The sequence below is a fragment of the Xiphophorus hellerii genome, chromosome 13 (genome assembly GCF_003331165.1).
Source record: "Xiphophorus hellerii strain 12219 chromosome 13, Xiphophorus_hellerii-4.1, whole genome shotgun sequence".
Classification (NCBI taxonomy): Eukaryota; Metazoa; Chordata; class Actinopteri; order Cyprinodontiformes; family Poeciliidae; genus Xiphophorus; species Xiphophorus hellerii.
Window position 1 is genome coordinate 9,594,738 of NC_045684.1, and position 26,079 is coordinate 9,620,816.

At 38.8% G+C, this 26,079-nt stretch overlaps 2 protein-coding genes and 1 pseudogene across 2 annotated transcripts; 2 read left to right on the top strand and 1 right to left on the bottom strand.

Moving 5' to 3' along the window:
- Window positions 1–9,647: 9,647 nt before the first annotated feature.
- Window positions 9,648–12,189, bottom strand: LOC116731659 (uncharacterized). The gene is made up of 3 exons (XM_032581473.1): window positions 12,151–12,189; window positions 11,164–11,976; window positions 9,648–10,268 (listed from the first exon to the last, which is right to left on the bottom strand). Exons 1-3 carry the CDS (start codon window positions 12,187–12,189, stop codon window positions 9,648–9,650), a joined length of 1,473 nt encoding a protein of 490 aa, XP_032437364.1.
- Window positions 12,188–14,073, top strand: LOC116731660 (gastrula zinc finger protein XlCGF8.2DB-like; the record flags this gene model as incomplete). Its single annotated transcript, XM_032581474.1, has 2 exons — window positions 12,188–12,205; window positions 13,510–14,073. Coding segments are annotated over exons 1-2 (582 nt in total), but the record flags the coding sequence as incomplete, so codon positions are not given.
- Window positions 14,074–14,244: 171 nt separating this feature from the next.
- On the top strand, window positions 14,245–19,788 carry LOC116731661 (gastrula zinc finger protein XlCGF8.2DB-like; annotated as a pseudogene).
- The last annotated feature ends 6,291 nt before the right edge of the window (window positions 19,789–26,079 follow it).

Here is a 26,079-nt window from a genome sequence, read left to right on the forward strand (position 1 = left end):
TAACAGAGTTTGACCGGACATGGACTCCCTTCCAGAACATTCTCACATGATTGGACTTGAGGGATTGATTTGTATTATTCTGTACCATAGAGAGTGAGTGGGGTTTATTTTTGTCGTTTTTTAAATCAACAATAGAATGTATATAATGGTTGAGTGTTTTAAAAAAAAATCTACAAAACAGTATTTGTGTTAATTTTGTGTTTAATGTAAAATGAGATTGAATCTGATTTCATTTCTTTCAAATTATGTTAACCAGTTTTACTCTACCTAATTAAAATCTATTCAAAAAAAAAAAAATCATTTGTACTTTAAAGAAATGCAAAATTCACCGCAAACTAATTTTTCTGCATTGATTGCACAAAGTACATGTAATTGGGGCCTGCCCATAGCAATGCATAAGGAGAGCAGTACTGAAGTCAGTACTGCCTCCATGCATTGCATGGCAGGCACCTATTATTCTACACCCAATAGAATGTCTCTTTATTTATATCTTTATTTATTGGGGCCTGCCCATAGCAATGCATAGGGATGTAATCCCTATGCATTGCATGGCAGGCACCTATTGTTCTACACCTCAAAATAACTGCCGCTTCCTACTACCTTTAATGCGGCTCGTACCGCTGCATGCCCCCTCACAATATATATATCAAAACGTGAGGCTCAATCCCGTGAGGGGAGCTATTACTTTTGTTGGCATTTCGAGTAACTGTGGCGACATAATTAACAAAAAATGAGCCAAATTTAACTCAAAACAAAAGTCTAACTGACACAAAACAGTGTCAGTTAGACTCAAAATAGACATAGAATTTAGTCTGCCTCTCTGAACTGCTCTTTAGAACTACAATGACTGAAGGTTAGAACTACAACATGGCGGACACTGAGTGCCTACAAAAGAGGTCTGAGCTGAATGTCAGAACTACAAACATGGAGGAACTGTCAGTTACTACAGAGGAGGACTGAGCTGGCCTTTAGAACTACTTGTGTTTTGGGCTTTGTATAACTGATTTTACCCAACCATTGTTACACATGATATTAGTTTAGCTCTTTGAAATGAAGCATACTGAAAATTTCAAAATAAAAGCCTTGAATATTTTTACATCAGATAATTGCTCTTTTTGGCTTTATGTGACTTTTTTATCCAAAGCACTGTTACACATGGGATTAGTGTGGCAATTTAAAATTAAGCTTAACAAAAATTTCAAAATAAAAGCCTTGACAATTTTTACATCAGATAATTGCTCTTTTGAGCACTATATAACTGATTTAACCCAGCAATTGTTACACATGGGATTAGTTTGGCACTTTGAAATGAAGCTTAACAAAAATTTCAAAATAAAAGCCTTGAGAAATTTTACATTACGTAATTGCTCTTGAGCATTATATAACTGAGTTAACCCAATGACTATTAGACATGGGATTAGTTTGGACCTTTGAAATTAAGCTTAACAAAAATTTCAAAATAAAAGCCTCAACATGCCCCTGCGGTTAGTGCACCGCCGCAGGCGGTGCAATAATATTATTCTGCATTATCTTTTTCTCTGAGGTTAGCAAGGCAGTTCATTAGCATTAGCATTTTAGCTTTAATAAGCTATTAGCTATTTATTTTACTTTTTAGCCATGTTTAGTATACTGAATGGAGTAAGTCCATTATAGAAAACATGCTAGTGATGTCCCACATGCTACTGACAGCAATCACGCTAACATTAGCATTTTTGTTAATTTTAGCTGATACACTTACTTTATCATACTGAATGGTGCAAGTCCATGTTAGTAAACATTCTTGTCAATCTCCACATGCTATTGATTACGTTGCAGCTTTCTTTACCATTGATGCTAATTTCTAGCATCAGAACGCTGGGTCCAAACCGATGGGCACACTTTGGCAGGCCCCGGTTAAATTTCTTCAGGAATTTTCTAGTTTTTCTTCCATCACCGTTAATGCGGCTCGTACCGCTGCGTGCACCCCCACAAAAGTGGTATCAAAATGTGCGGCTCGATGCCGAGAAGGGAGCTATTATTTTTATAAGGAATCGGACTTACGATGGCGACGTAAAAAGCGTCAAACGAGCCAAATTTCCAACTGCCGAAACGCAGAGCCTAACTGACACCAACTGCCGCTTTTTTAGAGTGAGAAATGAAGAGAATTTTTGACCCCAAAATGATTTTCAAATCGCCCTCACGCCCACAAATATTGCCCAATTGGTATCAAACTCGGTCATGACATCGATACGCATGCCTGCTCCGGTAAAATGTTTTCGAAATTTCTCTAGGGCTTACGGTTTTCTGTCAAGGTGCTTCAGAGCGAAATCATGCGCCAGGGTAACTGACGCTCTCCCAGATTCACTTCCATGTATTTCTGAAAGATTTCTGTGCTCTGCATGCACCATTTTTGTCTCATCACTGCAATTACTGTGAGTGAGCTACAAATATGAATTGCGGTACTATGGGAGACGACAAATAGCCCTCTCATATGCTTCAAACGGTTTTCCAATACGTCTCTCGGTTCCTGAACGGCAAGGAGTTGTTCGGACTGCTTTTTCCATATAAACCAATGGGGTGTCTCACAAAGATAGAATTTTTTCTCCACCTTTCTGTGTCACACACACATGACAGTTAGCAGAGGATTGATAACCATAGCAATGGAACACAGGAGGGGATTGGCTGCTGGTTAGGACTACAAATACGCATCACTGTAGTTCTAATCAATACTCAGTTAAAACAGAGGGCTGAGCTGCCATTTAGAACTATTGGCTGTTTTGGCCAGTAAATAACGGATTTAACCCAAACATTGTTAGACATTTTAATTAGTGTGATCATTTAATATGAAGCTTATGTATTTTTTCAAAATAAAAGCCTCAATATCCCCGTCAGGTTAATGCACCGCCATAGGCGGTGCAATAATATTAGCATGCATTATATTTTTCTCTCAGGTTAGGGAACTGCCTTGCTGCGCAAGGCAGTTCATTAGCATTAGCCTTTTACCTTAAATAAGCTATTAGCTATTTTCTTACTTATTAGCCATGTTTAATATACTGAGTGGAGTAAGTCAATTACAGACAACATTCTAATGATATCCCACATGCTATTGACAGCATGTAGGGAAAGATATGTTCATGGATTTAGTGTGGCAATTAAAATTTCGATTAATGAAAATTTCAAAATAAAAGCCTTGACAATTTTTACATCAGGTATTTGCTCTTTTTGGCTTTATGTGACTTTTTTATCCAAAGCACTGATACACATGGGATTAGTTTGGCCCTTTGAAATGAAGCTTAACAAAAATTTCAAAATAAAAGCCTTGACAATTTTTACATCAGATAATTGCTCTTTTGAGCTTTATATAACTGATTTAACCCAATGACTATTACACATGGGTTTAGTTTGGCCCTTTAAAATGCAGCATACTGAAAATTTCAAAATAAAAGCCTTTAATATTTTTACATCAACTACTTGTGTTTTGAGCATTATATAACTGATGTAACCCAATGACTGTTATACATGGGATTAGTTTGCACCTTGGAAATGAAGCTTAACAAAAAATTCAAAATAAAAGCCTTGAGAAATTTTACATTAGGTAATTGCTCTTTTGAGCAATAAATAACTGATTTAACCCAGTGACTATTAGACATGGGATTAGTTTGGACCTTTGAGATTAAGCTTAACAAAAATTTCAAAATAAAAGCCTCATCATGCCCCTGAGGTTAGTGCACCGCCGCAGGCGGTGCAATAATATTATTCTGCATTATCTTTTTCTCTCATGTTAGGGAACTGCCTTGCGCAGCAAGGCAGTTCATTAGCATTAGCATTTTAGCTTAAATAAGCCATTAGCTATTTATTTGACTTATTAGCCATGTTTTTTCTACTGAATGGAGTAATACCATTATAGAAAACATCTTAGTGATGTCCCACATGCTAGTGACAGCAATGATGCTAACATTAGCATTTTTGCTAATTTTAGCTGATACACTTACTTTATCATACTGAATGGTGCAAGTACATGTTAGTCAACATTCTTGTCATTCTCCTCATATGATTGCAGCTTTCTTTAGCATCAATGCTAATTTCTAGCATCAGAACGCTGGGTCCAAACCGACGGGCACACTTTGGCAGGCCCTGGTTAAATTTCTTCAGGAATTTTCTAGTTATTTTTAATATTTTGCTTTTTTCTCTTGTTTTAGCTGTAATATTTTAATCTGTTCTGCTGCAGCATTTAGATTACTGTATTTTAATGTTGAAACTATTTTTATGTTTATATATATTTTAGAAAGAAATAAACGTGTAACATTTCATTTAACATTTAAAGTTTTGAGTTTTCCTTTAGTGTATGTTGTGCCTTATCCTTGAACCCAGTAGATGGTGGTACTACAGCTATACTGGTTGTAGCCACTGTGGTTCCTGTAACTGATGGGTTGCCGGTTCAAACTTCCCACATCCATCTCAGTTGTTGAGTCCTTGAGCAAGGCACCAAACCTGCCTTGCCTGCTGTTAGTCAGAAGTCCGATGGCGCCCATTGTGTATCAGCTTCTGTCAGTCTGCCCTAGGGCAGCTGGGCTACAATGTAGCTTACCACCATCAACATGTAAAGCACTTTGGCATCCTCTGCACTAGATAAATCGCTATACATACATTTACCATTGACTAAACACTTGCATTTTGTCTTTTTGTTGTGTTTTGTATTAAACTTGTCCTGTCTGACAGTGTGACACTCAGCATTGTCGAGTACCAAGGTTAAGCCCTAAAGACTTGCATAAGTGGGCCATTATGGCTTCCTCCTGATATAATTACATGAAACTTTATTAGAAACTGCTTTGGGTTTATTTTATTAAATTCTAATGAGACGGAGAAGAAATCGGGAGAGAAAAGAAAGGTGAGAAAAAAGTTTTATAGGGGCCCCCTCCTCTCACCCAAATTGATAAAAAGGTGATCACAGAGAGGAGGGAGCCAGAGACCAAACCTGACAGACAGACCAGGCACACAGAGACAAGATCACATGTTCCCATTCTCATGTGTACACCCAGACATTCAAACCCATGTATATAATGTCAAAATAAACAAAACAAAAATGGACGCCATACACCCAGTTGCATTTCTCATACACAGAGATCCAACCAGAACCAGGACCACCAGCTTAGGAATCATTCAAACCAAACCCCTATCCCAAGTCACAAAGCCAGCCTGCCAACCAAAGGATTCACCTAGTCCCAATGAAGAAGATCCAGCAGACATACAGCGCACCGGGTTGACTGAAAGAACCCCAACCCAAGAAATGGACCGACCAGCCAGCTCAGCGCAATATCCAGAACAAGAATACCACCCACAGCCCTGAATCCCAGCCCAGCACCAGGCTGTGGCCACAGATAGGCTAGCAAAGCAATAAATCACACCCCATACCAACACCAAGACAGACAGACAGCAAACGATACCAGACCCAAAAAAAGGGGCCAATCAAAATGCAAACACCAGCCAACACAAGCACTTTCACCACTTCATACACAAATAAGCCAAAGACACAAGCCTCTCAACTTGCCGACTACACCACCAGTAGGAAGGATGCTACAGAAAAGCCAACGCACCAACCGTGAAAAAGGAAGCAGCCCCTCACAGGTCCATAAACATCCCAGCCGCCAAGTGATAAGTAAAAAAGCCAATCCTAACCTGGTACAACCTGGTTTTCATGCATTGATTTTTCTTGATTGTAGAAAATATGGTTGAATATTTTCTTCAATAATTTGTTGTGTCTTTTGCCTTAGTTGTATTTTTCTCTGTTCTGCTGCAGCTGTTTTCTATTATAGATCACCATGTTTCTAATGTTGGAACTAATTTAACCTCCACACATAGATATATTATTAGTGTCTTAGAAAGTAAGTAGAACATTTGCCTTTCCTGTGAAAATGTCGTGTTAGTGCTGAATGTTAATGCTGAAAATTGTAGAAACATTTGAGTTCAACTGCAGAACACTTGCTGAAATGAAATGAGTAGAAGCAGCAGGAAAAAGTTAAACAGTGCAAACCTGTCAGCTAAACTGAATAATTTAAAATCAGTACCAACATCCCTGCTTAAAACTTTAAATATTTCATAGAAATGCTTGCAAAGGTAAAGTATAAGGTCATATATTGAATAATTTCAGTATTAAAGAGAGTAATAGCATTTAACCCATCTAGTGCAGAAGAAAGAGTGTATAAACTAACATTAGCTAAATAAATATTAGTGAGGCAATCGATGGTAAAAATACACAATTATTTAGTTTGTTGCCAACAACGCCACCTGGCAAAGAATCAAAGAACCGAGCAAAGAATCACCAAACACCGTGACGTCACAAACACTCGTTGGATTTCCCTCCATCGATTTATGTTGATCACGGGACAGCCACAGCAACAGGGGGCGCCACCATCTGGGCCAAACGCACCACCTTCAATCCTGAGAGCTAAAAAAGAAATACATACAAACTATTATTAAAATACCAGTAGAAAATTCAAGTAGAAAAACCCGTTAAAAGTCCTTCACACTCGACCACCAGCACCGCACATTTAACCCTCCTGTTAAGTTCCAGGTCAAATTGACCCGTTTTAAAGTTTAATTATTTTTTTTAATAGTTGCAAGTATTTTTTTTGCATGAAACTTTTTCTATTTGTCTTAATAGGTGCACTCTACATATAAATTGAAAATCTATTCATTTTACACATTTGTACCAACCCCTATGTCTACTTTTACATAGGTACTGTTCAGGTCAATTTGACCCGGCAGTCAGGTTAAAGTGCAAAATACGATTTTAAAAAATGTCCAATTCTATATGTTTCCTTGCAGCTATGAACCATATTTCACCACACACACACACACACACACACACACACACACACACACACACACACACACACACGCACACACACACACACACACACACACACACACATACCTGCACACCCCCACTCACACAAGCCCACTTTCTCACTACTCTCTTTACTTCACTAGGAAACTGCGAGAAAGCAGGTGTTCATGTTACGCCCCTTATGAGTAAGAACTCTATCAGTAGGGGAATAATGAAAACACGGACACGATGTCACTGCTTTCGTCTCCAGTGACGTAATGGAGGAGCAGAAGCGTCGCGTTCCCCTACATTCGATCAGACAAAACCAATCGAAACCCGAATGATTAAACCCTCATAACTTAAAATCTAAAAGGTTGAACTTTTCAAGAATTATAACCAAACATAGCCGGAAAAGTAACATTAAAGAAAAATACATTGTTTTTAAACTTCATTAAACTTAGGCTACGTTTTACTGTATCTGTCTGTAGCACTGAACTTGAAAGACCAAAATAATCGATCGCAGATCACTGGATCTTGTTTTCCCTTTTGGTTGTCTAAAACAGTTTTATAACCACTACATTCACACAACTTTTGATGGGAATCTTTTCTGTTCCCGTGGATAAAATCCACCCACACTGAGTGACACTCAGCAGAAGTGGAGGAAAACATAAATATTCTCTGCATGACTCATTTCTCTTGATTTTAATCAGCGGGACAATTTGACTAAGAACAGTATGTGTGTCTCAAATACAATTATAAAGACCACCCATTTAAAAAAAAAAGTGTAATATAAAATGTTTCACCACAGATCAATTTCAAGGAAATTATAGTTTTTTTTGTGTCTAGGTTTTTTTTCAGTGGACATAAAAAATGTAAATTCCATTTTTTATGTCCAAATGAGTAAATGAGTGGGTTGATGTTATTGATCCTTAATTGCTGAGAAATAAAAAAAACACCATTGCACAAATATTGATTGAAATTATTAGTATTGGAGTTAATAATCAGCTATAAATACGTTTTGGAGGATTTTTTTTGGTTTCTGACGTTATAGCATCATTAAACACTCCCCGGTTTAAATTGACCCACGAACATTTTTGCTGTACCCTAGAAACGAACATAACAGGAGGGTTAAATGAACAAGCCGGTGCTGATCGGCTCTCAATAAGCCACAGGATGGGCGGAACCAGCGGTAACTCCGAACAAAGCAGCAGCGATCATTGTGGATATACGGAAACTATAGGAAAGGTTCTGATCTGGTGGAGTGAAGAAACTGTGAAACATGTTGCGGGATGTAGGAGATACAAATCAGAAGACAATATTAACTTTGGATTTGTGGAAAACTGGAATACTAATATTGTATTTGTTTTATTTAGATAAAGTGGAAGAAAAGATTTTACGTTTTTCAAAGAGAACTGGCACTGTATGAGAAATCTTTAGATGTGATGATCGTAAGATCCACAAGGTGGCGGTAATGCGATGACATGAATGAACGACAGTCATAAAATCCCAAAGAAGAAGAAGACAAAGAAAATGGCGCATGGTCTGTTTGGTTGAATGTTCGACTGTTTCTCTAAACGAGTTTATCAACGAGCCGTTAACTGCTGCTGAAGAAACATTCACAGAGTTTAAAGAAATCATCGTCAAGTCGGAGGAAGAGATGGATGATCATCGCAGACTGCTGGATTTCTCCCGGAGGCCCCAGATAATCTTACACCGAATAGGTAGGAACCAGCAGCGTTTGGATGCAGGTTAAGGTCTAAATGTCTGCACCTTTCTGTATGAGGATCATTTTAGTAAATGTTCTTTTCCCGTATAAATGTTTTGTTAACCGGTAAATGAACGCAGGAATCACAATTACGCTGTGAAAATGGCTTATTGATGTAGAAATAAAATGACCTTTTTATGGCTTTTCCTCCTTTAACTAATCAAACTTACTTTTGAAAACAGGAGAAATGTGAACAATGCAGCGCAAGGTTAGTAAAGCAAACAGCATGAAACAATAATAGTGTGTTAGTAGCTGTAAAATGTAATAATTTGTAATAAATAAATTGTAGTGGCGATTGTTTGTCAAACCAAACATCCTATAAAAGTTCAGTCAACAAGCCACTGCTGCACTGAGGTGATGCTTCGTACGAAGGTAAAAGAAGTTCAATGTCCAAAAAACTTGAAAATTGCTTTTATAGTTTATTTTTTCAGTTTGACAAGCAAATAACAAAGATCAAACTTTACATTAGTGATGTGTTGAGTAATGAAGCGGGTAAGACAGAGAACTCACCTAAACCTGAGCAGTTAAAGTTTTTATTTTTTAGTAATAAATCGTTGTCCCTGGTGACATAGCGAGTAACAAGCCAATCACAACCCTCTTTTCTTTTTGTTTCTAGTTTTCTTTTGGATCCAGCCATTGTTTCATACAACCAGATTAATCAGAATTTATGTATCAGAATCACAAACATTTTAAACTTGTTTATTAATTGTAAAGCTTCATGTTGTTTTCACGTTGCCTATTTTACATATATTGTCCAGTTGATGTCACAGTAGAGCAAATGAAGCACCGCGGTGCATCGGCTCATTTTTTTTTTTTCTTTCGAAAAAGTTTTATTGTTACTATAAACATTTAAAAAACATTACATTGTTGCAATTATTCAGAAACTTTTAAAAACTTACAAAATCATCAGTTCAAACTAAAAGAAGCTAAGAACAAGAGTATAAAACACAAAATCTCTGTGTGTTAAAAGTTGAACAGGACCGGGGTGACTCCCTCCCAAGTCCGGAGCCGCCCCGTCCTTCCAAACAGCGCTGGTGCTCAGAGGGGATCCCGCCCTGAAGCTCCTTCCCTCCTGCCTCACCCGGAGAGCCAGGCCGCCGCTGCTTGGACCTCTGTTCGTGGAGCGCCGGCTCCTTCGTCCACGGAGGCGCAGGCGATTCTTCTTTGTGGCTGTGTCCTTGGCGCGCCACCTGCAGCCCTTGGTGTTCCTCTTTTTGCTGCTGCCATCCGGATCACAGCCACGGGGGGCATCTGCCTGCGCCTGCTCACCAGCAAGTTTCTGGAGGTCCAAATGGCGTCTTTGATGGTGGCTGGGGTGAGCCACCTCTCAGCGAAGTCTTTTTTAGTCATTTTCAGCTGGCTCACCCCATACAGCACTAGCTGTACATGAAGGACCTCCCTTGCTGGCAAGTGTGGGAATTGCAAGGAGCCGGCCTTCGCCCACAGGTCCACAGCAGCGCTGCACTCCCACAGCAGGGGCCTCACCGACTCCGGCGCGCCACAACCGGGTCGGGGGCAGATGGACGTTGCAGACATGCCTCGGGAGTGCATAACGGCTCTGACCGGCAGGATCCCACGAGCCACCATCCATGACAGGTCCTGGAGTCTGTTTGGAAGGACGGGACGGCTCACGTTGCGCCAAACGGTGGAGGCGTCTCCATACAGGAGGCCGCGCACTGGAGTCACTGGTTCCCGGTCCTGCACAACAGAAATGATAAAACGATGGTTAAAATCTTGTTCTCCTCTCCTTCCAGTCCAAAATGTTCTAAAAATTTCCGAATAAAAGCATATGCAAGAGAAAGGTTAAAAGCTACTGCTGTTCTAAAATCTCTTTTTATCATTTTTTAATTTTCTGTTTCTTTTTCTGTCTAAAAAGTCATACCTATCGTGTTTGTCATTAAAGCCATAAATATTTAAGAGGTTAAAATCCTGTCCGTTAAAAGTCAGATTTGCTAAAAGTGCTCGTCCCTCTCTCACCACGGTGCTCCCCTTCACCAAGATGTGCGGGTTGTTTATTAAAATGGCCACGCCGTCATTTTTATTTTCATTGGAGCCGCTCCATATAGACGGCCGTGGCCACAAGTCCTGCCACCGGGTGTAGTTCTTTAAAAACGGGAGTGAACATTCTTGTAGTAAAAACACATCTGACTGTACGGAGCTTAAAAAGGATAAAACACTCTGGGCTCTAACTCGCGACTTCACACTTCTAACATTGATGGTTGAGAAGGTGAGAGTCATGAGTATGATGGCTAAAATCAAGTACGACATTTTGAAAGATTAAAAACAAGATAATACTAATTTAAACCCATGTTAAAAAACGGGCGGTCATTAAAACAAGGCGGGTTCAGAGACTGTCCTGTGAACAGAGCTCTTCCTTCCCACATGGTGGTGCAGGTCGGGTTGGAGCTCCATTCCCCCTTCGGGCTCTCGGTGTCGGCCGTCTTTCTAAAGCCGTTACCTTGTTTGGGTCCTCCGGGGTTGATTGGTGAGCAAAATCTAGGAACGAGACCTCATTTGATGAGCCAGCGAGGAAGGCTCTGGATTCCTCTCCGAAAGAACCGAAGAGTTCCTCGAGCCTTCCTCTCTTCCCTACCTTGGGGGTAAGGTCGGGAGGTGACTCAGATGCCGGCCTCTTGGCCAGCTGGGCGTCGGGGAGGGGGGCATCATCGCTGCTGTCCGTCTGTTCTTCCTCAGAGTCCGAGCTAGCTCCGCCTTCGGTTAGCATCTCCCCCCCCTCACTGGATGTTTCGGTCTGGGGGGGGGCTTCCTTCCCCTCCCCGCTTCCCGCCCTCTCCTCTCCTCCAATCAGAGGACCTGGCGGGAGATTTGAAATTTCCGACCCAGCTGCGTCTACTTGCTCATTAGCCGTTTCCGTTGGCGTCTCTTTTCCTTTTTTCAATTTGTTTGCAAACGACTTTGGACAGTCTCTGAACAAATGATCCTGTCCACCACACAAATTACATTTCCGCCCGTTCGTACATTCATCAAAAGTGTGTCCCACTTCTCGACATTTACCACAGAAAACTTTCTCACAAGTTTCGGCCAGATGACCATGCTCGCCGCACTTCCGGCACAGTTTGGGTTGGCCTTGATAGTGAATGTAGCCTCTGTTCTCCCCCAGGACTATCATTGAGGGGAGATGCTTCAGGCCCTGGAAGCCTTGGGGGTCTTCCCATTGTTTAATGGGGACCCGCCAAGCACAGTTCCAGATGCCGTCCACATCCCGCACCTTCATAGCCTGGCCTCTCACAGTGCAGTATCTACCCAGCCACATACAGATGTCTTCAGCACTGACAGTCTCATTGAACATCCTGACAATCACCATTTTCAGGGAGTTGTCAGTCAGTTTCTCGACGTCAAATACTGAAAACTGGGTCTTAGCATTTTCAAACCGTGTCCAAAAATCCTTGAGAAGTGCGGCAGAGCAAAAACTTACATCATATCCCTTATTGAAAGGCAGGGTAAGGATACAATTCAGGTCATCTGGCCGAAACTTCAGCACCTGTTGAATAAGCTTCCTGGAAAAGTCCAATCTTGTTACTCTATTTTCGTCTTCTTTTTCTCTAAATAAAAATCGAACACTGTGGTGCCTCCGCATGCCGGCATGGCTAGCCGCCATGGTGGAGGCACCACCAGTAAAAGGTTTAAAACCTTTACTAAAACCAATAAATAGTTAAGAAACACCAATAAATACAAATAAAAGGTAAAAGATATTTTCCACTACTTAGTGGTCAATATCTTAACCGGGGACAAAATTTACTGAACCTCTAAATCAGTGGTAACAGCCAAGTCACAAAGACTACCGCTATCACCACCCAAAGGAGGAGACCGCTGTCTGAGCCAAAAGGCCGAGAAGCGATGCATCGGCTCATGAGTCGAATGATTGGATGGAGTTCCTCAGGGCTTCATGAAGCTGCATCTCACCATCACTACTTTTCATTGTTTCCTCTCCTGCTCGGGTCAAAACCCACAGGCCCAACCCAGTGCATGCTGGTCCTATACCAGTCCCTATACTTACAGAAAATGGACCCACAGTTCTTAATGTCTAACTTACAAAAGTTAATAACAAACACAAAGCAACAAAAACTAAACAATTATTAACCTACAAATAAACTCTGTAAATAAACCCCAAAAATATAAAGTGAACTAAAATCAAATTTTAATACAAATAAAAGTAATGATAGTTCCAAATGAAGTAATATCTTGAAATAATAAAATTTACTTGTAAATATTAACAACATTGGCAACTATTATTAATTTTATAATAAATAAAAAATATTTAATATCTGTACATTTGAGAATTCTCCAATTGTCAGCTGGATTTGTCGACTGATCTGTCTCTCTGTCTACGCTCTTAAATTTTTCGGTGTGGGTTTTTTCATTTTTTTCATTTCTGTCGTAAACAATGAACGATTTCTCCCATTTACTTCAATAAAATAACGATTGCTTTTTTAATCTGTTTTCTTGTCCAGATTGCCTGCAGTGTAACGTTTATAACCAGGAGAGGAGATCCACTCTGGACCAGGAGGAGTTGGAACCTCTGCAGGTGAAACAAGAACAGGAAGAGCCTGAAGATCATCAGATAAAAGAAGAGCAGGAGGATCTAAAACACCAGCAGATAAAAGTGGAACAGAAAGAAGTTTACTGCAGTCAGGGTGAAGAACAGATTGAATTAAAACAGGAGACTGATACCTGCATGGTGGTTCCTGTTGATGAGCAAACAGACCACACTGAATCAGAACCAAACAGGAACCAAGTCATCTTCCAGGAAGCTGCTGAAGCTGAGAACCAAAATCAGGAAAGAAGAAAACCTTTCTCATGTGTCATCTGTAAAAAGCGTTTGACTTTCAAATCTGATTTTGATGCTCATATGAGAACTCATACGGGTGAAAAGCCGTTTTCATGTGTGAACTGTGGGATAAGTTTTAATCGAAAACAGAATTTAACTCGGCACATGGTGATTCACACTGGTGAAAAGCCGTTTACATGTGTGACCTGTGGAAAAGGTTTTGGTTATAAACTGGCTTTAACTCAGCACATGAGGATTCACACTGGTGAAAAGCCGTTTTCATGTGTGACCTGTGGAAAAGGTTTTGGTTATAAACTGGCTTTAACTCAGCACATGAGGATTCACACTGGTGAAAAGCCGTTTTCATGTGTGACCTGTGGAAAAAGTTTTGGTTATAAATCGGCTTTAACTCAGCACATGAAGATTCACACTGGTGAAAAGTCTTTTTCATGTGTGACCTGTGGAAAAAGTTTTAGTCAAAAACCGCATTTAACTCGGCACATGATGATTCACACTGGTGAAAAGCCGTTTTCATGTGTGACCTGTGGAAAAAGTTTTGGTTATAAACCGGCTTTAACTCAGCACATGATGATTCACACTGGTGAAAAGTCTTTTTCATGTGTGAACTGTGGAAAAAGTTTTAGTCAAAAACCGCATTTAACTCAGCACATGATGATTCACACTGGTGAAAAGCCGTTTTCATGTGTGACCTGTGGAAAAAGTTTTATTCGAAAACAGGATTTAACTAAGCACATGATGATTCACACTGGTGAAAAGCCGTTTTCATGTGTGACCTGTGGAAAAAGTTTTGGTTATAAACCGGCTTTAACTCGGCACATGATGATTCACACTGGTGAAAAGTCTTTTTCATGTGTGACCTGTGGAAAAAGTTTTAGTCAAAAACCGCATTTAACTCAGCACATGATGATTCACACAGGTGAAAAGCCGTTTTCATGTGTGACCTGTGGAAAAAGTTTTATTCGAAAACAGGAGTTAACTCAGCACATGATGATTCACACTGGTGAAAAGCCGTTTTCATGTGGAAATTGTGGAAAAAGTTTTTGTCAAAAACAAAGTTTAATTCAGCACATGAGGATTCACACTGGTGAAAAGCCGTTTTCATGCGTGACCTGTGGAAAGGGTTTTCGTCAAAAACAGGAATTAACTCGTCACATGATGATTCACACTGATGAAAAGCCGTTTTCATGTGTGACCTGTGGAAAAAGTTTTATTCGAAAACAGGATTTAACTCAGCACATGATGATTCACACTGGTGAAAAGCCGTTTTCATGTGGAAATTGTGGAAAAAGTTTTTGTCAAAAACAAAGTTTAATTCAGCACATGAGGATTCACACTGGTGAAAAGCCGTTTTCATGCGTGACCTGTGGAAAGGGTTTTCGTCAAAAACAGGAATTAACTCGTCACATGATGATTCACACTGATGAAAAGCCGTTTTCATGTGTGACCTGTGGAAAAAGTTTTATTCGAAAACAGGATTTAACTCAGCACATGATGATTCACACAGGTGAAAAGCCGTTTTCATGTGTGACCTGTGGAAAAAGTTTTATTCGAAAACAGGATTTAACTCAGCACATGATGATTCACACAGTTGAAAAGCCGTTTTCATGTGTGACCTGTGGAAAAAGTTTTATTCGAAAACAGGATTTAACTCGTCACATGATGATTCACACTGGTGAAAAGCCGTTTTCATGTGTGACCTGTGGAAAAAGTTTTATTCGAAAACAGGATTTAACTCAGCACATGAGGATTCACACTGGTGAAAAGCCGTTTTCATGTGGAAATTGTGGAAAAAGTTTTTGTCAAAAACAAAGTTTAATTCAGCACATGAGGATTCACACTGGTGAAAAGCCGTTTTCATGTGTGACCTGTTTCAAAAGTTTTAGTCATAAACAGTGTTTAATTCGGCACATGACGCGTCACACAGTTGAAAAGCTGTAGAAGTATGTTCCATAAATGTCCTATGTTGTATTTGTTAAATGTGATCATTTTGATCTTCACATTTGGATACTTAGAGATGTTCAACCATGACACATTTTTCTTCATTGATGTTTTATTTTTCTGGTATATTCTGTATCAAAAAACAATAATGATAAACTGTATGCTATTGTATTAACATACTGTTTATGTCAAACTGTATGTTGTGTGTGTACAACGTGAAGAGCAGAGGGCTCAGCACACAGCCCTGAGGAGTGCCAGTACTGATGCTGATAGATGAAGAGGCTTGGGGGCCCACTGACTATTTCATGCATTAACAGAGTTTGACCGGACATGGACTCCCTTCCAGAACATTCTCACATGATTGGACTTGAGGGATTGATTTGTATTATTCTGTATCATAGAGAGTGAGTGGGGTTTATTTTTGTAGTTTTTTAAATCAACAATAGAATGTATATAATGGTTGAGTGTTTTAAAAAAAATTCTACAAAACAGTATTTGTGTTAATTTTGTGTTTAATGTAAAATGAGATTGAATCTGATTTCATTTCTTTCAAATTATGTTAACCAGTTTTACTCTACCTAATTAAAATCTATTCAAATGAAAAAAAATCATTTGTACTTTAAAGAATTGCAAAATTCACCACAAACTAATTTTCATGCATTGATTGCACAAAGTACATGTAATTATTTTTAATATTTTGCTTTTTTCTCTTGTTTTAGCTGTAATATTTTAATCTGTTCTGCTGCAGCATTTAGATTACTGTATTTTAATGTTGAAACTATTTTTATGTTTATATGTATTTTAGAAAGAAATAAACGTGTAACATTTCATTTAACATTAAAAGTTTTGAGTTTTCCTTTAGTGTATGTTGTGCCTGATCCTTGAACCCAGTAGATGGTGGTACTACAGCTATACTGGTTGTAGCCACTGTGGTTCCTGTAACTGATGGGTTTCTGGTTCAAACTTCCCACATGTAACTCAAGTGTCCGCCATGACCCAATCACCTTCCCTTTAAGTTGATTCTCATGTGTGCTTCCGGGTTTTGTTTTTTCTTCCCCACCTTGTTGCTACTCACTGTTGGTTGTTTGTAACGACTGCTAATTATATTATCTAGGCAATTTTGAACTTGAATTATGAAGTGCGATTTTTTTTAAAAAAAGGATTTAAATTTTTCTTTTTATCTTCTCCTTTCTTTTTTATTTTTTCTATGAAGTTGGTAAAATATAGCAAGTACATATTTAATTGTTTTCTTGTCTCTTCCATTTAGTTTATATAAATATAATGTTTACAAATCAAAGGATCCACCTAGTCCCAATGAAGAAGATCCAGCAGACATACAGCGCACCGGGTTGACTGAAAGAACCCCAACCCAAGAAATGGACCGACCAGACAGCTCAGCGCAATATTCAGAACAAGAATACCACCCACAGCCCTGAATCCCAGCCCAGCACCAGGCTGTGGCCACAAATAGGCTAGCAAAGCAATAAATCACAGCCCATACCAACACCAAGACAGACAGACAGCAAACGATACCAGACCCAAAAAAAGGGGCCAATCAAAATGCAAACACCAGCCAACACAAGCACTTTCACCACTTCATACACAAATAAGCCAAAAACACAAGCCTCTCAACTTGCCGACTACACCACCAGTAGGAAGGATGCTACAGAAAAGCCAGCGCACCAACTGTGAAAAAGGAAGCAGCCCCTCACAGGTCCATAAACATCCCAGCCGCCAAGTGATAAGTAAAAAAGCCAATCCTAACCTGGTACAAGACGATGGTTGTTGTGAAGTCCAACATAATGAGAGCTCAGCGACCCCAACCCTGACAGACCCACACAGAGACAGGCTCACACAGAGACTGCTGGATCATCCAGACACAGGACCACCACCACCCCACTGCGATCCACCTCACAACTGAGGACAAGACGTGGCATAAAGAGCCCAAAACCATGTTGAAAATTCACAGTGCAAACATGCAGTGCATGAACCGGCCCCAAATCCAGACTACATACTGATCAAAACCCAAGTCTCAGGGTTCAGCCAGGATCCAGGGAAAATACGCCCCCAGAATCCCAAGACTACCCCAGGAACAATACGGCCACCATGCCAGTAACCCATCTCAAGCTGTAAGGAGCCCCAAACTCACCACATGCTGCCGCCAGAAGTCATTCACAGAGTCACTAATGTCCCTCCCCAGATGAGGGCCACAGACCCCAGATGCCCAAAACCTAGACCCGTACCAGCAACAATGTCCCACAATGTACCAACCAAACCTTTTTGTTTTCATTCATAACTTTACACTCTTTATATTCATTATACTTGCAGAGTTTATAATAATAGCAAACATAATTGCATAATGATGATGTTTGTAATTTCTGAGCTGCATATCTTCCAGATTACTGGCATCCTGGTTTTGACAGTAATCTGTCAATCCACCACCTGACAGCAGGCTCCTCCCTGATGCTTAAGCACTTTTTTAAGGTTTGCAAAGCAGCCAAGGAAAACATTAGGCGTAATCAAAAACAACACACACAACATAACTCTGCTTTTTGACAACGTAAAGTACACTTCAGATTTTAGGAGCAAGACAACCAGTCAGGTAAAAAAAACTTTATTATTCTTTGTTAGTTTGTATTTACAATGTGAAAAGTCTAGGGGTAAAATAGTAAATCTTTTATTTGTCTTGTACAGAATGTTTTTTGTTGCTGCCTCTGCTGCAAGTTGCTCATGAGAAAACATCAATCTCAGAGATGATTAGATAACATTTTCAACTTTGGAGTGCATGTTTTATATTTTTAAAAGACATTTTGCATCTGACTAGTAACATTTTTGTTTTTTCCCATTCCAGTCAGGCCACATTACTCGTTCTCTCCACCCATTGGGTCGGGAGGTGGGAACTCCTATGCGATCACCGGTCAGGGAAGGATCACCGCCTTGAGAGTTTGGGAAAACTAGAATAGCTACATCCGAGGGTAAGTTAGCAAGACGCGTTTTGGATATACTATTTCTTGTTACAACAAAAAAGTTTTGCCACCAGTTATTCACATTATTTCTCTTTTTCTCCAGCATCCAGTTCCAGTACAGATACCTCTCGTCCTCTGGTGTTGGCTACACATACGGAGACGCCCAGGAACTTCAGCTGTACGACGGAGAAGCCGTCATCCAGATTTCTGGGAAGCATTCCTCCTATCTGCAGTCTATCGTCTTCACAACCAACCGGAGCCGCTCCCTGTATGTGGGTCAGCCGTCCGGTACTTCCTTCAACATGTACCCGGATCGCCCCAAGGCCGAGCTGATCTTCATCAGCGGCCATGTGAGCGGAGGCCTCACCTCCTTGGGATCCCACTGGGCGATTGTCTACAGCTACAAAATTTTATTTTCTTTGTGAAAAAAGTACAACGAACCAGTCATCACTTCATTTTCATTTCAATTTTAGAATTCAGAACAAAGAAAAACATGCAACTTTTACACTTTTATTGATTACTTGTTTTTGATAAGTATCTATTGAAGGAAATGTGTAGACATTTTTAAAGAATCATCATTTTATTTTTATTTAGTAGGTTTTAAAATAAAATAAAAAATTACATGCTGCAAAAAAAAAAATGGATGCAAACATTTAGGATGTTTATATTTGTGAAAAATGGTTTTTAAAAAGCAAATATCCAAACCTAATGGCAAGAAAAACAGATCTAACAAAAATTATACTCATAACATGCGATCTTTTTAAAATACGTGTTTTTGTAAAAGTGCCAGGAGAAAAAATTAAACAAATAAAATAAAAAATTGAACATTTATTTCTAAAATAAATGATTTGATTTATTTGGCATTAACAAACATTGTTTTTATCCACATTTTGTTAGGAACAAGGGAGCCGCTGAATAATATGTCAATGTCAAATTTATTTATAAAGCATTTTAAAACCAGGTTTAAAGTGCTGCACAAAAACAATAAAACAATAGAATAAGTTGATGAAAAGAGAAAAAGAAGAAATAATAATACAAAAAATAAGGGTAATAATAAAAAGTAAATAAAATAAATATAAAACATCACAACGGAAAAGTTACAGTACCAAGCCTCAATTAAAGGCCAACGAATGAAAATAAGTTTTAAGAATCAATTTAAAATAATCCAGACTGTGAGCAGATCTAATCTGGTGAGATTAGAAAAGAAGCAGCAACGGAGAACGTCCGATCTGCTTTGCTCTTAAGTCGGGTCCGAAGAACTTTCAGCAGCAACTGATTATTAAATCTTAAGGTTCTGGACACAGAGCGAAGATTCAAAAGATCCTGGAGATATAAGAGGCCAACACATTTAAAACTCTACATGTTGTTAAAACGAGGCACTTAGTTTTCTTTCTTTTTAAACAAAAATCTGACTGTGAATTTGATAGATTTTTTCTCTTCCAACACTAATTATGCAGTTTTTTGTACTCTCAAATTTAATAAATTAGTTCTTATTTAACGATTATTGCTGGTTTTGTGTACTTTTGATTTAAAAAAATAGCCAAGATACAAATCAGGTTATTATTTTTTGAAAGTGTGTGAATAAAACTTCTAAAAAAAACGATGCATGTGATATTTTTATACTTTCATTTAAGTCTGCCAAAACATTTCTATTTTTTTTTAATTTCAACAAGATAATGTGTAATATATTATGTAGAAGTCTGAATATGAAGTCTGAATATTCTTATCTGGTGGCATCTTGAGTTTTGTTTACATCCTGAAGAATTGTACCAGAACACGCCAGCAGGGGGCTCCAAAGATCTCTTAGACTTTTAAAGCAATATTTTTTTTCTCCGGTTTTGCTTGTCATGATGAGATCAACATTTAAAAAAATCAGTTTTAGTTGAATAATTTCAAATAGTTTTCACCAACTTGTTTATCTACCATATATGACAGCATACGGCGTCACTGTAAATAGAAACAGGAGGAGTAAAAAACTTCAAAATCTGCTTCAAAAACTTGAAATATTAATCTTAGACATTTTCTAGAAACATAATTTGTGAGTTTCAAAAGTTGAAAATTTGCTGAGAAAAAATCTGGAATTTTGTGATTAAGTTAAGAAATGTTCTAGAGAAAAAAAAACATAAATTTCCATGTTTTTTCTAGAAAATTACTGAAATTAATCTAAAGATTTCTGAGTGTTTTTATAGCAAATTTTCTCATTTTGTCGCACAGAATTTTTTCTTCTTCTAGAAAACGTCTTTTTTTTTCCTTTGGTGGAAATGTATTTTATTTTATTTTTTTCTTCCTATCTACCATGGCCCTAATACACTGTTGTAACTGTATATGGTCAAAATATTGTCTGTTTTAATTTATATTTATTTTTTCAACAGATTTATCCTGTGTTCAGGGGAGATTGATGCACCTTTTCTCAATTTATTTTTGTCTTTTTAATCTCAAGGCACTTTACAAATAATAGGTGCAATTTTTTAGAAAGAAGTAGATAATCAAAACAATGTAAGAGAATAAAATCACAAAGATCATCTAATTTAGAGCTTTCAGTTGAACATAAACAGCAGTTTGTTTTTTCTGATGGTAAAAAGAGAGAACGTTCACGATTGCCAATGTCAGAGTTAAATCCCTGAGGTGCAAAATCAAACTGTATAAGGCTTTTAAGTTATTTATTGCCTCTTACATATTCTACCATCTTATTTTTTTATGCAGAACTTACAGTGTGGGGGAATAAGATGAACTGTTCCTCAGGCTTCAGCAAGATTGTAGGGGGAAAACCACAAGACAGGCTAAAGTGGAAAAAAATGAATGCTGAGAAGGAGCAGCAGGAGTGGGAATCAGTGCTTAAATGCAACAGTAGAAAAGTGATACTTCCTCATTCTGTCAGACAGATTATCTTTTTATCTCAGCGTCAGTCGCCCTTTGTGACAGCCACGCACGGCTGCAGACAGCGATAAAGGACCTCATAAAAAACACATTTGTTGTACGACTTGGTTTTGGTTTCCTGACTCTCACCTGTAATACCTGTACTGCCAGTCGCTCCTTAGAGGAACAACAGCCTGACCTGCTTCTCTTTGAGTTCACTTCAACTTGGTGGGATTCTCACTAAGCTGAATTTCCCTTTCCAGAAAAAATGTCTCCCAAAGGAGACATAAAGATTCTTGTTTTGAATCTAAACCCACCGTACCCGGGTCAGTCAGTGTGCGCTCTTATCTAAAAACATACAAAAACAGCATCGATTATCTAACAGGATTTCTTCATTGTTTTCTTTCCTTTTGCAGATTGTGACAGTAAGGATACAGATTTAGTGGAAATATGCACAGGGGTGACATGTAGTACTAAAGCTTTGTGGTATGTAATCATTCAGCCAGGTGTGTTGCTCAACCTGTTCTATCTCTTTCTGCAGGAATGTAGTTGAGCACTGTGTTGCTCTTTACTGTACATGCCAGTTAATATGTCAGTTTCCACTAGATAAGATATGCGCTAATGTTCCGTATGAAACGTCTTACATTTAAATATCCAGAGACTTTAAAAAAAAAACATCTAATGAAGTAAATTTAAAGGCTTAAATCATCATTACATTAACCAACTTTTTTTTTATTTTTAAGATCAATTAACTAAAAAACTTTTGCCTAAATGCTCACTTCCGATTCTTTTGCGACATCTATTTATTTATTTATTTTTTGTTGCGTGGTCGACTGCGAACAACCTGGAAGTGTCCCGCATGCGCAGTAGAGGGCGCAATAACGTCACACGTAGCAAACGTGTTCAGTGTTGTGCCAACCGCCATAAAGAAGAAGAAGAAGCTTAGTGTTTGCGGAAGTAAACATGGATGCTAACGGTGGCTCGTATTTTAGGATTTTGAAGTTGTTGTCCGACCGGAGCCAGCACATTGACAACTTAATCCTCATTATAGTCCGCCATAGTTGTTCTTCTTCTTCCAGCTACAGGGCGCAGAATAGTGACGTTTGTCGAGTATCAGTCGGATGATCAGATACGTATCGGATATCCAAGTGGACTGGGTCGCATTCGAAAAAATACGATCTGTTTTGTTCAGACTGTCATAAAAAGATCAGACACAGGTAGATTTAAGGCAAACCCCCCCTAAAACAAAACAAGATTGGATTTGGATCACTTCAGGCTGCAGTATGAACTGTAGCCTAGGAGTTCTCACTTTAAATTGCTGCCGCTGGCCAGGCCCTCCCACCCAACTCAATGTTTACACTCACACGGCTGCAAAAGCAGAAGGAAAGCCTCCTGTACCACCAACAAGAAGGTTTCTGAATGGTAAGTCAACAGCAAAGCATTTGTCTTTTCCAGCAGCCAAAGATAAAAACCAAACGTGCTGGAGCTTCGCTTTAGTTGCCAGGTAACGGGTTTGGGCTCGGCCTGGGTTGCTAGGTAACAGTGAATGTGACTAAACATTCAGGAGGTTTTTGAAACAGCTAATTTTCCAAACAACAAAAAACATTAACTTATTGCCTAAAAAAAGCTTTTTTCTCTCTTTTCTTTGTGGGCTTTTTCTTTAGAGTTTGGGCTGTTTTTAGAAGCAGTGAGACTGAAATTGAAGTACAAAAATGGTTAAATTAGTGCAACCGATTGCCTTCAAAATCAATTTAATTACGTGAGGCTAGTGGTGTGTTAGAGAATAATAGTAAACAAACAGAAAACAAGTATGTAAGAAAGAAAGCACCATGGACTTTAAGTTACATATCAGACTGGTAAGAGATCATGTTGTTGTTGTTTAATTCAAAGTTGGAGTATTAAAAACAAACAAACCCAGAATGATGGAGTACGTTCTGGGTAATCCATCATCTTTGCAGAAAAGTGGCATTTGAAGACTGGAGTTGCTGACCCCTGCTCTAAATTGTCCTCATGTTTGGATGTAGTTGCTTGTCTTGCGTGTCTCTGTGATAGACTGGAGACTGGTCCAGAGTTTGATCCCATCCAATTTTTGAAATTATTATTTATCAACTATTGTGGAATGTAAGCTGATGAATTCAGTTTAGAGATTGCGAATCAATATGTGATGCATTTAATACATTATTAAATATAAGTTTAATACCAGGGCCGGATTTATAATGATGAGTGGAGTGGACTGGTGTCCTGCCCACTATAAGGAACATTTGTTTTCACTAATGCAATGCTAGCTGCAGTAATGTACGACTTAGTCAGAAACAACCAATTAGAGCCAGGAGGAGGGTTTCAGCGCTGCCAATCGTCCTTGTGCTTACCCCTTCTGCTTGCTCTCTGCTATGCTAATGCGGATAGCCTGCCACGAATGCTAAGGCTAGTTAGCATAGCCACAGATGATGGCAGATAAACGTTTTTTTTGTAATGGTAGGTTCTTTTTTCACCATTAGCACAATTGAACAGGGTACACGAGGATGATTGACAGTGATAAGACCCTCCCCCTGACGTAGGTTGGTTGTTTTTGGTCACAAGCAGTGCGTTTTTGTATAGTAGCTCAGGGAGGAGGTTGTTAAGCTGGATTAAAAAAAAAAAAAAAAAAATTCCATAGATTATCTGTCTCATACCATACCTTCATGACATGGTGACAGTTGTAATAAATATGGCCAAACATATTTTTTGAAAAAGTTACTAATGATTGTCATTATTCATGAGGTGAGATGGGATAACATAAACTGTAAAACTCATCCATCATATGATTATCTCTGTCCACCTTTTAAAAAACTTTTTAAAGAAGCTCCTGGCTTCTTTCAGCCGCTGATATTCCAGCCTACATTTCCCAGAATGCTTTGCGGGGCAGCAGCTGTGCGCTCCAGCAGCTTGCCCGCAGCAAACTGAGGATAACACGCCGAACAAGGTGCAATGAAAGAGCGCTGAGTTGTTGTGTTTTTCTTTTTCTTCATCCAGATTTCGGCTGCTCTGATGAAAACAATGTTCGGCTCTGCGGAGTAGCACGATGGCGGTCGAAGGTAAGGCTGTTCCCCCCCTGCGCTGTCAGTTTTGTTTATTCAGGATTAATTAGTTCTAGTTGAAGGTTTACAGCGTCCAACCCGGGCGGCTCAGCTGTGATTTGTCGGTAATACGTGCTGTAATTGCCCCGTAGAAGTGAAATGGTGGTGTTCTCCACATAGAGCAGTGAACTCGCAGCCTCTGTATTTACATTGTGTGGCTCCTGCTGGGGGAACAGGTCTTTGCATAATCACCTCCGGCTCTACCTGGCGCTGCTTGTGCTTTCTGGAGGAAGAACAGCGGAAACAGAAAGGTTTCTGTCCCCCCCCCTCCTCCTCTCCTTGGTATGTGATGTTATGTCCTGTGTTGTGATGCAACAGAGTCCAGTCTGTCTGAACCTCGTCATTTGAGGCAGCAGGTGTTCTGACATGTGGACCTAAAGAGTCACCCTCTCCTGCTTGTGATCGACACCTTAGTCATTTAAGGCAGCTTCCGTCTGGACGCTTTAAAGTCGGTGGGTCTGTCGGGATGCTCGGTCAGTCTCCTCACCTTATCGGAGGCGTTTTGTGGATCCAGAATCCAATGAGAGGTATGTTAGTGATTCATCTGCGTTTCTGCGTGCAGACATGACGGTAAAGACTGGTTCTCCTGCATCCAAAATCAGATTATTTATCTCTGATCTGTTGAGCAACATGACCTTTAAAAGTCCCTCCCCTTTAGTTTTTCTTTGAATAATAATTTGCAAGCATACAATGTTTTCCCCATGTTAAAAAGAAAAAAAAAATCCCAGCAAGCCATGATGTGGGAGATTTTACATTATGCACGAAAAAGCTGGAGTTTTCTGGCGTTACTTTGAATCACAAAAAGTATTCATACACCTACAACTTCAGGTTTTATAATTGAAATTATGATTTAATGAGACTATTTGATGCGGAAATTGTGAGTCATAGTTTAGAAATTGATTATTGATTAACTGGAGTACAGATTCAAAAAAGGCAAATAGCTGAGAAAAAAACATTCAGAGCAGTAATTGTACAAAACTGTACAAAAATATATACATGTTATATTTAAGATGAAAATCTTCTTTGTATATAATCATGTTTTAGCCAAAACTCCTCTATTTTCAAAGTTTTTGTTTAAACCTCACCGAGTCAATACTTTGTGGAAGCGTCTCTGGTTTCAATTATACGTTTTTTTGCAGTATTTCTCCACCAGCTTTGCATGTTTGAAGTAGAAGTTTTGAAATATTTATCAATTTTTCTTCAAAACCAGCTCAGGATCTAGAGGTTGGATTTAGAATTTTATCATGATATTTTGCAGTTATGCTCTGATAATAATAAAGTGACAATAAGAACTATTTAACCATTTTCTTCTTAGGTAACTGTGTGGCGCAGGAAACACAAATACTTTTCTTTAAAAACACCTAAAGCTTCTTCAAGATGACATTTACTTAAATTTTTTTTATTTATTTCACATTTAAGACTATAAGCAATCATATTTTTGGAGTTACTGATATTTACTGATGCTCTTGTGAAAAAACAGTTTGGAAAATAGTAAAATAACATTTTAGTCAGTTATTTTTTTGGGTCATATTAATGAAAATTTATCGAGACAACAATAAATCAAATTTGTATCAAGATAATGCATTTTTCTCGATAAATGACCACCCATATCAGGATAAACCAGATTTGATAAATTACATCTCTGATTAGTATTTTTTAGTTTAATTGATTCTCAAAAGGATGGAGTTCTGGACTTGGACTAGGCCATTCCAACACATTAATGTGCTTTCATCTAAACCAGGATTTTAAATTGCCCCAGTTCCAAGTGGCCAACATGGTGTTGCTGTAAACAAAGCAAAAAACAACTTCTTTTGATAAACTTC

What these genes read in the sequence shown, in the direction of transcription:
- LOC116731659 (XM_032581473.1), bottom strand. Translation starts at nt 12,189, where the DNA reads ATGGCGGCTAGCCATGCCGGCATGCGGAGGCACCACAGT. An exon ending in GCATGCGGAGGCACCACAGT is followed by an intron (nt 11,977 to 12,150) that starts GTTCGATTTTTA and finishes GCACTTCTCAAG; the next exon opens with GATTTTTGGACACGGTTTGA. An exon ending in CTCCCGACCTTACCCCCAAG is followed by an intron (nt 10,269 to 11,163) that starts GTAGGGAAGAGA and finishes TCTGTTGTGCAG; the next exon opens with GACCGGGAACCAGTGACTCC.